Source organism: Anas platyrhynchos, chromosome 2, assembly GCF_047663525.1.
Source record: "Anas platyrhynchos isolate ZD024472 breed Pekin duck chromosome 2, IASCAAS_PekinDuck_T2T, whole genome shotgun sequence".
Classification (NCBI taxonomy): Eukaryota; Metazoa; Chordata; class Aves; order Anseriformes; family Anatidae; genus Anas; species Anas platyrhynchos.
Window position 1 is genome coordinate 98,065,865 of NC_092588.1, and position 16,721 is coordinate 98,082,585.

Here is a 16,721-nt window from a genome sequence, read left to right on the forward strand (position 1 = left end):
TTTAAAAGTTCATTACTCCTCTGGTATTTTTGCCCTCTGAAGCACAATCCACAAACCACTGAACTCTTCTGCTCAAAACAGAAGACTAAGAGTTTGGGGAAAATTCTATTGTATGGATTTTTTTATTATTATTATTTTCATCTTAAATCTGTATTTATTAAAATCTCTTTCCATAATATCTTCTTCAGGTATGGAAGGAAAGCTGAAACACTTTTTTCCAAGCTGAAGCCTTGGAAATTTAAACAGTATTTCTGAAGCTATCTTAGAGCATATGCAGTATTTGGCTTTTAAAATTGGTGGTCCTAAATGAACATTTTATCAAGGAAATATAATGCAGAAAATCAGAAGTATTAAAGGAGTAAATGTTTCAGGAATCTAGCAAACTGAGGGTTACTCAACAAAGGTTCTGAAAGCTGCATTCAATCATGACTATGAATCAAGTAATTTTAAAATATTTTTCAAGTACAATCCTGAAGAAAGTCCTGTTTACAGAAGCAAATTATGATTATTACCAGCTGTAGAATTTTACTATACTGACAAAACTGCATCCTTTAGAATAGGATGTTCTTCACTCATGCAGAAAGACTTCCAAAATAACCTCAGAATTAGGTCAGAGTAAGAATGGGATTAGATCAGTATTTATCTCCCAGCTTTTTATCTCCCCTCCCCAGCTTTCCTTTAGGTACTGGAAGGCTGCCATAAGGTCTCCCCAGAGACTCTCCAAGCTGAACCCCAACTCCCTCAGCCTGTCTTTGTAGGAGAGATGATTCACCTCCTTGACCATCCTCATTGCCTGAAACTGTCCCACATCTCATAAAAACAGAACAATACAGAGTGTATACTAAAATCTTCTTACTATTATTTTATCTTTAGACAACAGTGAAAATTATGAAGATCTTTAAGGCAGAGCAGGTGTTTGTAAAAGCAAAGAGGGTATGTTTTCCAACGTATAAATTCTTACCATCTAGTTACACAGTTATTTCTCTAGTAATGGTAATTTGTCATAACACAAATACATCACATTTGAAATCATGAATGTTCACACACATCATGGGTTTCTGTAGAAGCCATTCCTAAATCCCGAAAATCATGATTTTTTTTTTAGGGTTTTCTGCGTGTGTATATGTGTGTGTTCACAATCTTCTGTTTTCAAACTTAAACTATTAATATATTAGTTTATAAACTAATAGTTTATAACTATTGGTCCTTTTCTGGGAACTGATGAAAGAAACTGTTGTATGTACAATGCATGAATGGAGTGGTTTGGCTTCCTTGTACCTAGCTTCAGAAGTATGTTGTTTTGACTTTTAGCACTGAAATCATCTAACACTTCGTCTTTCCTTTCTTTAAAAACTTTTCACCAGTTACCTAGATAAACCAAGGTGCTGTTCTGGTTTTTGCAGATGCTGCCAAAGCTGTCTGCAGGCATGCAAACACACTAGAAGTCATGCATCTACCAGAAATATTCTATACACCCAACAATAAGTCTGCCATATATGAATTCTACAACCTCAGTGAGATTCAGCAAGATAATTTTTGATAGAGGGAAGAGAAATTGAATTTTGTTATTCTTGCTCTGGATAAAAAAAAAAAAAAAAAAGTTACAGAAAGATGCTAAAGGGTTATTGTATCTCACCAAATCTTTTATTTTTGTATTAGTGATATCCCTGGGGAGGAGATTCTTTTTCTTCTCGTACTATAGTATCTTTTAATGGGTTGTCACTGTAATATGCTTTAGAAGCCTGACTAATGAGTCCTGAAAGATATGAAATACAAAAGCACAGCCTCTCATATATTTTAGTTCTGAAAGAAATCTGTTAATCTAGGAAACTGAGACATAGAACCTTATCATTAACTGAAAGAAAATACTTCCATCTGCTAATTTGTAAATCATAGTAAAACAACAACAAAAAAAAAAGGCACAGATTTTTTTCTGGGATGTTTTAACATATGTAAGATTTGCATGGCATATCTTCTCACACTACCTAGTAATATCTTTGCTAATTCAAGAAGACAGATTACACAACATGAAAATGTGGAAAAAAAAAAATAATATATATATAAAGGTTATCTAATAATGCCCACAAAATATTGGGGGGGGATACATAGTTAGATATTACTGCTTTTGGTTCTGAAGTTGTTGATGGGTGTTCTTGGTTTTAATTCACAATCACAATGCATTAAAGATAGGATGGTTAAATGATTAGGTCTTGATATACCTTCTTATTAACATTTGTGACTGTCAGATATCTGAGGAAAATAATGTATTCAGCTGCATATCGTTATGGCATATGTTCAATATAAATCTAGAGCTTTATAAGATTATTGGGAGTATCTCCATCTTATTTTCTCAGAAAGTGATATGATACACTGCTAGCTTTTTTTTTTTTTTTTTTTTTAATTCAGGTATTATAATATGTCGTGGTTTAACCCGGCCGGCAGCTAAATACCACACAGCCATTCGCTCACCCTCCCCCCTCCCTCTCTGGGATGGGGGAGAGAAATGGAAAGTGAAGCCCCTGAGTTGAGATAAAGACAGTTTACTAAGACAGGGAAATAATAATAACAATAATAATAACAACAATAATAACAATAATAATAATAGTACAATGATGATAATAGTACTACTAATAATAATGTGTATCAACAAGTGATGCACAATGCAATTGCTCACCACCCGCTGACCGATGCCCAGCCTAACCCTGAGCAGTCCGGCCCCTCCCCCCAGCTAGCCACCCCTATATATTGTTTAGCATGACGTCAGATGGTATGGAATACCCCTTTGGCTAGTTTGGGTCACCTTTCCTGGGTCTGTCCCCTCCCAGCTCTTGCTGCATCCCCAGCCTGCCCGTTGGCAGGACAGAGCAAGAAGCTGAGACGTCCTTGGCTTAGTATAAGCACTGCTCTGCAACAATTAAAACAGGGGTGTTATCAGCACTCTTCTCATCCTAAGCCAAAACACAGCATTCTACCAGCTACTACGAAGAAAATTAACTCTGTTCTAACTGAAACTAGGACATAATACTGCTGGTTTTCTTTTTTGTATATATAAATACTATAATAATATAGCATTGAATTATTTTTAAAGCAGTAGCACAATATGCATTGTACTTCATTCTGTAGCAAGAGTCTGCAGGTCTTTCAATTTGAATACCAAGAGAATCCTCTCATGACAATCTGCTTCTTTAAAAGAAGAAGCATCCCAAAAGAAAGATACACTTATTTATATATATACAGTGTTAAGACTTTTTGGTAAACAACATTAGCATAATCATCATAATGCATCACTCGTGTCATTAAGCTGTTCAGATGACAAGTGATCTGTACTTCTGGTATGCAGCACATATTCAGTAATTATTACTACACTAAAATGTTTCAGCTTCTCTCTGTACCTGAGCTAGATCAATAACATTTTCTGAAGAAAGAGAAAATTTAGATGTTCACATCACAGTATTACATAGAGAAAGATTTCTGATAACAGAAGCTCATTTAATCAATCACACAAAGGGTGTGTCTCTTGAGACAACTGCAGTACTTTGCACAATATCCCAGTTAATTTTAAAGGAGGGAATATATATGCTGGTGTCAAACTAATCGCATGGTTCTGCCTAGGCTAATTTACACAAAGAAATAAGATAAGCCCACTGAAGTTTAACTTCAATATCTCTGAAATACAGCAGAACAAAGACAGTGATAGATCAAGTTTGGTAAATTAATTCTAAAAGTGAACCTTATTTTTCATAATACATCTAACAGATATGTCAGATTCTCCATTAATGTAAGGTTTATACCTAGCACAAATGCTTGTTCTGAGGTTTGATACAAGGGAATATAATTAAACAAGACAAGAATACAGTGATCCTTTCTGTCCTTAAAAAGTTTACAATTCATAACACATATCAAATCCTGTATCTGAACAATCCTTTAATTTTGTGCCATCTAGGTTGTTTTTTTGGTTTTTTTTTTGGTGTTTAGAAACTATGCTCTTTAGAAGTAAGCTTTTTTAAAAAAATCAAGAATAAAAAGCTTATGTCCCCTTCTTGCAAAATCTAGAAGTGACAAAATAAGATTTGGAAATACAATTGAACATAGCTGCTAGTCCTTTGAGGTATAAAGCGAAGATGCGTTGATTTTTTTAACGCATAAATAGGCTTAACTGATCACACTAAACCTTTCTTTCTAAAACCAACAAAACCTTTGCACTTTTTCTATTCTACCCACAGAATTCACTGTGAAAAATAAACTCAGCTACAGACAAGAATCACTTGTCCATTGCATGCCTTGCCTCCAATGAAGAGCGATTTGCTGTTTGCCGTAACGCAATTTTCTTACTAAATAAAATTAATTGCAGGAAGCAAATAATACACAAACATCTAGAGGAATTGTGATAGTGCTTAAAAAAATGTTGAGACTACCACTTCACTCTTCAAATCATCTCTTTCCCTTAAATTACTTACCACAAATATTTGATCTTTTGTTTCTAGACCTTATAAATTTCACAAGTAATCAATCTATTTGAAACCCTGCTTTTAAGGGACCACAAATAAAAACAAAGTAAAAATGGTTACCCAACAAATTGCACTACTTTAGTGGCTTTACAACCCCATGACCTTCCCTCCACCTACTCTAACTGTCTCTGATGTAGCCTGGTCCCCCTGAAAGCAGTGGTCTGCTCAGTGCTCTAACTCCCAAGTGAAAACACAAAAACAAAGAGGGCTGGAAGAGGATCCATTCCCTTACTTCTTTTATTCTCTAAATTGAGCCACACATAAATACCTGAGCAAAAGACATTGACAGGATCCAGGCACTATGACTCCATTTTTAACCCCTGTACTGTACCTTTCCTGCCCATGGAGGAGTGAGAAATCTCATTCCTTCATCCTTCCCTCACTTGAGACTTTTATGTTGCCCTCAACCAAAACTAAGCTTCAGACAGTTTGACTTTCTTTTTACCTACTGAAAATTAGGATTTTTAGCAAGAAAACCTTGAAGTTTCTTCCCTTTATTTTGGTGATTACAGGTTGAAAAGCCACTAGCATTTTGTTTCCACTTATACTGGACTTAGATGCTTGACCATATTTGAACAGTCTTTTTGAATAATACTGTTAAGTGGCTTTATTTCAGTAAGTAAAAGACTTATTTATTAATTTTGATTTTTTTTTTAAAATGATAGATAGCCATCATTTAATGCATTTTTCCAATCTGGAAAGAAAGGAAATAAATTTCACTTGCCTCTCCCCCTGAAACTACTTCTTTTCAGATGCATTAACCATTTAGTTTCTGTACAGAAGAAGGGGAGAAAAAGGTATCTGCTATAAATTTGTCTATTCAAAAAAATTGATACAACTATACAGAAATCTAGTTCCAAATTACCACTTGTCACTGCCTAACACCTTGTGTTTTGTTTCTGCTGTTTTTTGTTTTGTTGGTTGTTTTTGGTTTGGTTTGATTGTGTCTTTTTTGGGTGGGAGGAAGGGTTCCTTTTTTGTTTAAGAGAAGCAGAAAAAGTATTTACAAAGTATTTACAAACCATAAGGTGTGCTAGAACATTGTAAACAATATAATTAAAAATATTTCAGCCTACTTTAAAATATTTTTGTTACATAGCTGAAGATTTGCATTCCAAATATGGCTAAAAAGAACAAGGAGAGTATAGAAAATATGAGTTACATAAAAAAAATTATATTCCAGGTGTATTCTACCATGATTAAGACCCAGTTTGGTTTATACTTTAATTACAAAAATTACTGAAAAGTAACACTTTAATAGAAATTCTAAAAATTAGATCTCATGAAAACTACTCTCCCCAACAAAGTAATTATCAGCTCAAAGCTTCAACAGTTCTAAACATTAATTAACAATTTCAAGAAAAAAAGTTGGATACCATTAGTTTTGACAGAATTAAACCTCTTAGAATTACAGAATTAATCTTTTATTTAATCTTGAAAACTTTCAATCAATAAAGGATTATTTCCCCAAATTGAAATTTTCTTGAGAACTCTACAATAAAACTTATCTACTACCATGCATAAAACCTAGCAGACTACCTAGCTTTTCCACATTACCAATCTTTTCTTTTTCTAGTGATTTAAGCTCATATCATCTTCATACAGAAAGCACAGAGGCTTTTAATACTAACTCTGATGACTCTTCCAAGGCGCTGTGTGATTTTCTTATGACACCTTCTCTTTATCATCATTGCCTGTAAGTGTACTTTTCTATTTTATCTATCAACACTGTAAAAAAGTAAATGTGGACTCATTAACTTAAGTTTATTAAACTTAGATCACAGAGTCACTTAAATACACACATTTTACCCACAGGCATGTTTTTTCCTGCCCAATTTACAACTTCAGTAGGAAATTAAGATAGAATACAGACGTTTACTTGGTTGCTCTCAAGCCAAGCCTAAATAAAAGCAGATGAAAGCGTACTTCGATGATAGTTTATAGCTATTATTAACTATAGCATCACAAATGTAAGTATAACAAGAAAGGGATGATTCTGAGCAATGAAAAGCATTTATGATATTACTTGGTAATACCACAAGAACTATGAAAATATTTATTCTTGAGTGAAGTTGATAGCTATATTGATGATTATACTGCTGAGGACCCTCCATCAGTCCTAAAATTAGAATGTTAATATTGACAGACATTTTCTCTCCTTGTAACACGTTAAACAAAGAAAGTATTAATAGTTTAATAATCAGACATCTGAGCCAGTCAATCCAAACACCATGCAACTATTATATCAGAACTATCATGTAGCATGAACTCCTTGAACCCTTTAATTTAGTCTGGATAAATTCCTTCCCTTCCAAAAATGATTATTGATTGTAAACATATACTCTATCACAAACTAATTTTTGAAAACTCCCTCAATATAACAGAGCTTGGTAAAAGGGTAATGACTGAAAAACATCCCTTTAGTAATCCAATAGTTGCCAATGCCTAATTTAAGTTAATGACAAATATGCTAGTCTTGGAAAACAGTCAGCAACTTTCCTAAGAAAAATGAATTGTACAATAAAATCTCTGATAAATCATTAATATTATTAGAGTGATCATGGCTTCTTTTGTCTCCAAAACAATTTAGTCAGACATTTCAATAGATAATAAAACCAACATATAGACTCTAAATTAGTGTACTTTTTAAAGTGTAGTTTGCACAAAATTGTAACGCTATGCTCTGAAACTGACAATATACATTTCTTTATTTTGAATATGTCAAAATTAGTCCTGTAATAGTAACAAAGTAGATCGGAACAAAACTACAGCTAAGTTCCTTGACAGATTAGCTCCTTATTTATCTCATTGGAGAACAGCAAAAACCCAAGAAACCTCATGCAATTTCTGATGTTATGCTTCTCAGACTCCATAAAATTCATGGAAGAATCACTGGAAACAGGGAATGTCCTCATATTTCCCGTACAAAACAAATGCAACACTTTTAGTCAGTTTAAACAAAGAAATACTATTTAGATGTTAATTAGAAATTTATTGCTGGAAGTAAAATTTATGATGCTAAATATCTGTTACTCACAGAATTTACATTTAAGCTATTAGAAAATGCAAGAAAAAGGGAAAAAGAAAGGTATTTTCAGAACCCTAAGGACCTTATCATCAAAATACAAGAAAAAAGACCAAGATTTCATTTTAAACAACTATTTTGAAAGCTTGTAGTATCTGCTTTACCTTTGTAGACAATAAAATGAGATTTCACATGTTCTTAAAAGTTTATAGCAACAGAAAATTTATTTTAAAATAGTGACAATGGGAACTCAAAATACGTCTTTTTATTTGCTAAGTATCTGACTGGAGTGGCCAAAAGGTCTAGAAAACAAGATGCAATCTTTTCTAAAAGGAACGGCATGTATGAGAATAATGTTGATGTTACGGTCAGAGAAGCATTTCTTTTTATGGTTAAAGTATATTCTAAACCTTTCCCTTTGGTTAAAAAAAAAAAAAAAATACAACATTCTCATAGCTTACTGTTAACAAAGCAGAAAATATTCTGGAGAGGTACACTGCATTCAAACTGTCTTCTAACACATTCCATCCAAATAAAAATACAGCAAGCTATTGTGCAGAATTGTTTGAGTAAACAAAAAATCCTTCAGAGTACTTTCTTTCACTACAGTTCCACTCAACTGCTTGCAAGGAAACATGAACACTAGCTAGGAGCTTCTGTCCATAAATACTGTTATGTCAGATTCCCCTCTTCCCTGCCCTGCTTAATTCTACTTCTCCTTAATTACATTCAGATTTCTGTCATTCCATAACAACTTCAATATGGCATGTATTTCAATGTTTTGTAAAGGTTTCATTACCCATTTCCACCTCCAGTCATTGCTGGTTTACATTTTTCATCCTGGCTGCTCTGCAGGATGCACATCTTAACAATATTTATGTGGGGTCTTACAGCTTTAACATGGAATATTGTGAACTACTATACTGAAACCACATTGAGTTATATATTAAAGTGATATCTCGTATTATATGATACACTACAGATTTCCCCATGATTTATCAAAACGTGTCAAAGCCAATGTGATGTCTGATGGCAAAATAAAAGGGAGTCATGCAAATAATGGCTGTTTGGGCTTTTATGAAATTGATGTGAATCTTCCTGCAATTCTATTCATAAGAATACATACACCTCAGTTGTGCAGCTTGATTTACAGGTTTTAAATGAGCCAAAAGTCCAAAGCAAATCTGATCAAAACTGTTTTGCTTTGCCTGCTATGGGTCAACATCGTGTAAAGTACCAAAACATACTTTTTTTCACAGTTGAAACTGTAGATGATGTGAAGTTCACTTAGATCTTTGCACAGACTTTCCAAATGGCAGTAAACCACTTTAAGTTTTCAAGATTAAAATCTTAAATCACTGTACATTGCAAAAACCCTACACAGAGCTGTAAAGATAGAGTCTACTATGGAGGGACAGGCACTGAGCTCTCCTGTCTGGGAACAGCAACAGGGTATGGCCTGGAGCTGTGACAGGGGAGGCTCAGGCTGGTTATTAGGGAAAGGTTCTACACTGAGAGGGTGATTGGGCACTAGGACAGGCTCTCCAGGGAAGCAGTAATGGCTCTGAGTCTGTCAAAGTTCTAGAAGTATTTGGAGAATACTTTCAGACATAGGGTTTGAATTTTAGGAGGCACTGTGTGGAGCCAGGAAGCTGAAATCAATGATACTTGTGTTTTCATTCTAACATAGGATACTGTAAGATTCCAGGACTTTGTGAAGATGGAAACTAAGCAACCACAGATACTACCTATACAACCATCTATGTAGATATAGATACTACCAGAAAGAAAATTCATCACTGTAGTATATGCTAAGAGTATAGCAATAACTGACAGTAGTAGTGATTACAAGTAGTGGAAATATACATCGTGATAGTAAAAATCAGTTAATGTGACATTGGAGCAAAGCTCCAACCCCTTTTAGGAGGAAAAAATAACTAAATAACAGTAAGAGACAACGCGAACACTAGGAAAAGAGAATCACGCGCAGTACAGGAAGCATCTCAAAGGAAAGAAGCTACATTTAGTGTAAAAATCAGGCTCTTTTTATACCGATGAGACATAAGAGTAACTTCAGGTAACCAAGAGAGGACAGAGGTGGTGGGATACTCAAGGATGGGAAGTCATTTGAGGGACAAGAAATCATCATGGGCATGGGAAAGCCTGGGTAATGGGAGAAGCCATAAAGGTGACTATGCCTTAATGGGAAAAAGGCTGACAGAAGTTCTCCTGAACCTGGGGCAGAAGAAAATGCCTGCCAGCCTGAGAACTGCCAGCCCATAGGGTACAGTCCTTCAGGAGCGGACTGCTCCAGCATTGGCTCCCCTCTCCACAGACCAGCACAGGAAGTTTCTTAGACAAAAGGAGCTCTGTTCTGGGTAAAAATCAGGGCTGTTTTATACCATTTTTAACTGTTATGCCTAAGAAAGCATAGGACACCATGACTTCAGGTAACCAACAGATGCTGTTCATTTCTACCACCCTCCTGGAGCAGTCAAGAGCTAACAATGTTCTTGATATTCTTCAAACAACTCTTGAGTTCTCATGCACGTTCCCACTTTACTGGGCCCATTTCCTCTTGACAATCAGCTCCTTTGACATCAGAGCAGCGTCCCGGGAACAACAAGCATCTCCACGCCAGAGTGGCCGCGGGGACAATGAGCCAGCCACACCAGGAGCTGCCATCAGAGGCCCCAGTAGAAGAGAGCTGCACCATCTGCCTGGGCCCGCTGGCTGATGCAGCACAACTGGACCCCTGCAGGCACTGCTTCTGCAGGGAATGCATCCAGCCCTGGGCCGCCTACAGAGCCACCTGCCCACTCTGCCGCCAGCCCATCATCGCCATTGTGAGGCTGGTGCCGCACCCCATGCAGGATGCCTCGGCCCACCAGCCCTGGGGAAGGTTCCAGCGCAACGCAGGGCTGGGGTGGCGATGGCAGCAGCAGCGATGGCGGAGCCCCTCCAGCTACCGGTCCCGCAGCGTCTCGCCCAGGCGCAGGGATTGCAGCCCCGCCACGCCACGACAGCTTGTCCGCAGCTTCTCCTGGCACTGGGAGCAGGATGGGTGCAGGCAGCCCCAGTCTCCACTGAACATCAACCCCGAGGATCTGTCATGGCTGTGAAGGGCCCAGCAGGAGGAGCCAGGGGCTGGTGAACATGCAGGCCACCAGGCTGGGCCTGGCATTTAAGAAAGAATAAATAAATCCTAAAAAGCAACTGAGTTGGAAGTCATTTGGGGGATGGGAAATTATCATGGCATTGGGTAACTGGATGAGGGCAGCAGCCATAAAGGTGACCATGCCCTAGCAGGAAAAAAGCTGACAGAAGAATTCTCCTGAACCTGGGGCAGAAACGAATTCCTGGCGGCCTGAGAAGTGCCAGCCCAGGAGCTGTACCACAGGGCGCAGTCCTTCAGGAGCAGACTGCTCCAGCATGGACTGGTCTTCATGGGCTGCACTTCCAGCTGTAATTCAGATCCTGCATGTGCTCCCTACATGCTGCAGCCTCCTTCAGGCCACATCCTCTTGCTCTTGCGTTGGTCCTCAACAGGCTGCAACTTGGAGATCCGCTCCAACACATAACACAAGCTACAAGTGGACAGCCTACTTCACCATGTTCCTCTCTCCATAGCCAGTAGTGGAACTTCTGCTCTGGCACCTGGAGCGTCTCCTGCCTCCTCCTTCACTGACCTTGGTGTCTGCAAGGCTGTCTCTCTCACATTTCCTCAGTCCTGTCACCCATATGCTGTGTGCAGCGTTTTGGAGTCTTTCTTAAATATGTTACCACAGAAGTGCCACCATTGTGCATGGAAGTACCAGCCTCAGCCAGCAGAGGTTCCCTTTTGGAGCCACCTGGAACTGGATCTTCTCTGAAATGGGGCAGCTCTTGGTCTCTTACCACAGAAGTCACCCACACGGCTCCCACACTACCAAAATGTTGCCATACAAACCCAAAACAGATGCTGGGGTATGATGTTGGTACTTGAGGCTGTGAGATGAGGCAGCAACAATGAGGCTGCAACATGACAGCAATATGTGAGGTTAGGACATGAGGTTGCAAGCCGAATGAGCGTGTCCAGAGAGCAACAGATGTTTTATGGCTGGCCAGGGACATCAGCAAGCACAAGCATCTGTGGCGTGGCTGTGACTGCATCATTAAGCAAGATGTTCTATGATTCTAAACTATCTTCTCATGAACCGTTCTGTTACTTAGTCCTACTTTTCTAATTCAGTGTGAAACCATACAGGTTGCATTACACACCTACTTGATTGCTTCAAAGAATCATCTCCAACAAAGAGCACAGACAAACATGTAAATTTAAGCTCTTAAACTCGTCTAAATAGCATTTTTCAAGTAATTCTTAAAGATTCTTACCAGCTCTTGTGTATCTTCTGCTAATGGCAAAAATGCAGCTTCCATAATAGCAATTTGGTCAGCGTTGAGTTTCTGCCACAGACTGATCAGCATAATCACCAGATGGGTGGCACTTTTCAACTTTGTGAATGCCTGGAACATGTTGGCTTGGTTTTCTTCTGCTGCATCTGCTAGAGCTATTACCTGCAAAAATTACAAACTTCTATTAAGTATAATTTTTACCATCCATGAACACTTAACACTAAAATTACATTTGGCACACTCTTGTTTTTTCTGTAGAATATCCTGAGGAATTCTGTCTTCCATAAACAAAAACCACAGAGTATTAAGTGAGTTATCATTTATCTAGATTTTTCCTTTGCATACCCAAGATAATTTCAAGTACAGATGGCAATATAATTAATCTATCTAGTACTGCAAGCAATGTAGAAATTATTCTGTTTAGTGTGTATTCTTAAGGCATTCCTGAAATTGATCCTCATCATGACACATAATACAGGATAACCAACTACCTTTCAGGTTTATACCACACAACGCTAATCCCTGTATAACCAGCAAGCCTACTGTATTAATCAAAAGCAATACATTGATTTTATTCCACTAAAAATGCAATATATGATTATTTCCACATGATAGCCATCTGTAACTTTATTAATTCCCCGATCTCTCTCTGTTTTGCACTAGTTGTTTCAGCATTTATGCCAAAAAGTAAACATTATGGATCATGTTTCTGACAGCAATATTGCTTTAACATAACTGCCATAGATATTGAAAGAATTTTTAAAATAAAGTAAAATGGCAGATTCATCTCTTGTAAGATGGTAGGATAGTTTGACTGAGTACTTCAAGATGGTGGGAAAAGCAGAAAAGCTATTATAAGACATTTTACTCATTTCAGAAGTAACATGTCATTGTAGATAATATTGTCCACTCACAGCACTATGAATCACAGAATTTTAGGGGTTGGAAGGGACCTTGAGAGATCATCGGGTCCAACCCTTCTGCCAAAGCAGGTTCCTTAGAGCAGGCTGCCCAGGTAGGCGTCCAGACAGGCCTTGAATATCTCCAGTGAAGGAGACTCCACAACCTCCCTAGGCAGCCTGTTCCAGTGCTTCGTCACCCTCACCGTGAAGAAGTTCTTTCACATGTTAGTGCGGAACTTCCTGTGCTCTGTTTTGTGGCCACTGTCCCCACAAACCACTGAAAAGAGATTGGCCAAATCCCTCTGTCTCCCACACCTCAGGTATATATAAACATTGATAAGATCCCCTCTCGGTCTTCTTTTCTCCAGGCTGAACATACCCAGGTCTCTCAGCCTTTCCTCATAAGGAAGATGCTCCAGGCCCTGTATCATCTTTGTGGCCCTCCACTGGACTCTTTCCAGGAGATCCCCGTCTTTCTTGTACTGGGGAGCCCAGAACTGGACACAGTACTCCAGGTGAGGCCAGAGTAGAGAGGGAGGATCACCTCCCTTGGCCTGCTGGCCACACTCCTTTTAATGCATGCCAGGATCCCATTAGCCCTCTTGGCCACAAGGGCACACTGCTGGCTCATGGTCAACCTGTCGTCCACCAGGACCCCCAGGTCCTTCTCCGCAGAGCTCCTCTCCTCTCCTACCCATCTCTCCAGCCGTCCAGGTCTCGCTGAATGGCAGCACAGCCTTCTGGCGTGTCAACCACTCCTCCCAGCTTTGTGTCATTGGCGTACTTGCTGAAGGCAGACACTATTCCCTCATCAAGGTCGTTGATGAAGATGTTGAACGGCACCAGACCCAGCACCAACCCCTGGGGAACACCACTAGTCACAGGTCTCCAGCCAGACTGCGCCGCTGATCACCACCCTCTGAGCTCGGCCAGTCAGCCAGTTCTCAACCTACCTCACTGTCTACTCATCTATCCCACATTTTCACAGCTTTTCTAGTAGGATGTCATGGGAGACAGTATCAAAAGCCTTGCTAAAGTCAAGGTAGATGACATCCACTGCTCTCCCCTCATCTACCCAGCTGATGATGCCATCATAGAAGGCAACAAGGTTGGATGAGCATGACTTCCCCTTGATGAATCCATGCTGACTACTCCTCATAACCTTCTTCTCTTCCAATTGCTTGGAGATGGCATCCAGAACAAGTTGCTCCAATACCTTTCCAGGGACAGAGGTGAGACTGACTGGCCTGTAGTTTCCCGGATCCTCTTTCTTGCCCTTCTTGAAGACCGGAGTGATACTGGCTATCCTCCAGTCTTCAGGCACCTCTCCTGTTCTCCAGGACCTTTCAAAGACGATAGAGAGTGGTTCGGCAATCACCTCTGCCAACTCCCTTAGCACACATGGATGGATCCCATCGGGACCCTTGGATTTGTGTGCGTTGATCCCACTCAGATGCTCCCAAACCACTCCATCATCAACCAGGGGGGAGCTTTCCATTTCCCAGACCCTTTCTCCTCCCTCCAGGGTCCCAGAGTCCTAGGGGGGAGTCCTTGAAGCAAACACTGAAGCAAAGAAAGCATTCAGTATCTCCACCTTCTTGGCGTCCCCCATTACCAGGACACCCCACTCATTCAGCAAGGGACCCACATTATCCCTAGTCTTCCTTTTACTGTTTACATACTTTAAAAAACCCTTCTTATTATCCTTTATCTCTTTTGCAAGCCTCATCTCTAGGTGGGCTTTAGCCCTTCCTCATCGCATCCCTGCAGGCCCTGACTACACTTCTATATTCTCCCAAGAGGACAGGCCCTTTTTCCACATTTCATAGACCTTCCCCTTCCTTTTGATCTTGTTGATGTGCTCCTTGCTCATCCACACAGGTTTCCTGCCCCCCTTCTCTAATTTCCTACTCCTAGGGGTGAAAAAGGACGTTTTGGAAAAATATTGCTAAAAATCCCTTCTTTCTTGAAACACAGCGGCTAGACATTTTTGTCACTAGTGAAAAGCAAAGACGAAAGTGATTTCAATATTCAATTGCTATAATTTCAATATATCAGCAATGGATTTTCTGGGGTACTTGCACTGAATTACTTCAACTAAAGGAAAGGAACAAAGATTAGTGGCTTGTCCTAGAGTTGGAGCACAACTTAAAAGACCTGTTCTCTTGAATGACACCAGATCTTAGCATTGCCCAAATAATGGCTAGCAGCAATACACATCATCTTCACTGTCATTTAAATCAACACAAAACACTTCCCCTGAACCACCTTCCCCTTTTTATTTATCTGCAAAATGAAGTAGTATGTGCTTGACTGGAGTTGTGAAAGGCCTCATAAATGCAGTTAAATTTTAATTAGTATTACAACAGAATTTACATAGTAAAATTTGCAGAGCTGGATCCATTAACATTTGGCAACAGTAGGAAAATGAAAATACTATACAATGCAATTTCAGCCTGGAAACAAAGCCAACCAGCTGTTAGCATTTGGTGGAGGAAAACTATTTTTAAATCTGCAACACTGGCATTAGAGATGTGTGTGTTCCCTCAAAGTTCCCATGTGACTGGGAAGATAAAGGCAACAGAGAATTTCAGGGAACTATAAATATGAGGCATTTCAAACAAAATGTGTTGATAGCTTTTGTTTTGGATTGTAAAATGTAGCATTTCCAAATAAAATGGAGAACCCACAGGACACTTATGAATCCAAACGCTACATAAATCAGAGCTGAGTAACAAGAAGGCAAAACAAAATACCACCTAACCATACTAAGGTGAAGTGTTAAATTAATCCCTAACAGTGAAAAAACATGTAACATATATCGCTTGGAGGAAAGCAATAGTATCACAGCCATGAGTCACCTGATGCAAACATGACTGCATTACATTTGCTCAGATGAAAAACCTGGTGCTCTGTCTACCTCATGTTCTACATGAGGTGCAGTGCAGTTCCACAGTATGCTTGCTTTTCAGCAGTTAAGGGTGACAAAGCCATGTGCCAAATGTACCACTGCACAGTACCTTACATCAAGTTGTAACTGATCACTGTAACCATTAATTGTGTGCAATAATCAGCTCCATCTTTCACAGAAGACAAATAGCAAGAACAGACAAGTTCTCTGTACAATATACTCAGAATTCCTGGAATTTGGAATAAAGGCAAGTTAAATGTATCCTCCTTTTGGATAAAACTCAGCTAATATCAGTAAGGCTGAAGAAGCAGGCAAATACCATTGTGTTTGTGTGACAACTACCCGAACACTGCTAACACAAGAGGAAAAAGACACCTAGACTGAATCACTCATGAATTCCCAGATCATCTCTCACTCTGTCCTACACTTAAAACTTATATTGTACTGTATACCTCAGAACATAAAAAAAAAGTTACTACACGGTGTTTCATTTCAAGAAGTCTTCAGAATATGCTTTCTTTCTATTTTAGTAATTATAAACAAAGGAGATCACAGAATCACAGAATTTCTAGGTTGGAAGAGACCTCAAGATCATCGAGTCCAACCTCTAACCTAACACTAACAGTCCCCACTAAACCATATCCCTAAGCTCTACATCTAAACGTCTTTTGAAGACTTCCAGGGATGGTGACTCCACCACCTCCCTGGGCAGCCTGTTCCAGTGCCTCACAACCCTTTCAGTAAAGAAATTCTTCCTAACATCTAACCTAAAACTCCCCTGGCATAACTTTAGCCCATTCCCCCTCGTCCTGTCACCAGGCACATGGGAGAACAGGCCAACCCCCACCTCTCTACAGCCTCCTTTAATGTACTTATACAGAGCAATAAGGTCACCCCTGAGCCTCCTCTTCTCTAGGCTGAACAAGCCCAGCTCCTTCAGCCGCTCCTCATAGGACTTGCTCTCCAGGCCCCTCACCAGC

At 39.3% G+C, this 16,721-nt stretch overlaps 1 protein-coding gene across 10 annotated transcripts in view; it reads right to left on the bottom strand.

Annotated features, from left to right (window-relative positions):
* Positions 1–16,721, bottom strand: part of BBS9 (Bardet-Biedl syndrome 9) — a 315,416-nt gene that overhangs the window by 160,607 nt on the left and 138,088 nt on the right. For all 10 annotated transcript variants that reach the window (XR_003495378.3, XM_072033266.1, XM_072033263.1 and 7 more), the window contains one exon: positions 11,908–12,090. Coding sequence is in view for 9 of the 10 variants with exons in the window: in XM_072033266.1 (XP_071889367.1) it covers positions 11,908–12,090 (183 nt within the window). In the remaining variant the exon portion in view is untranslated. The remainder of the gene's footprint in view (positions 1–11,907; positions 12,091–16,721) is intronic.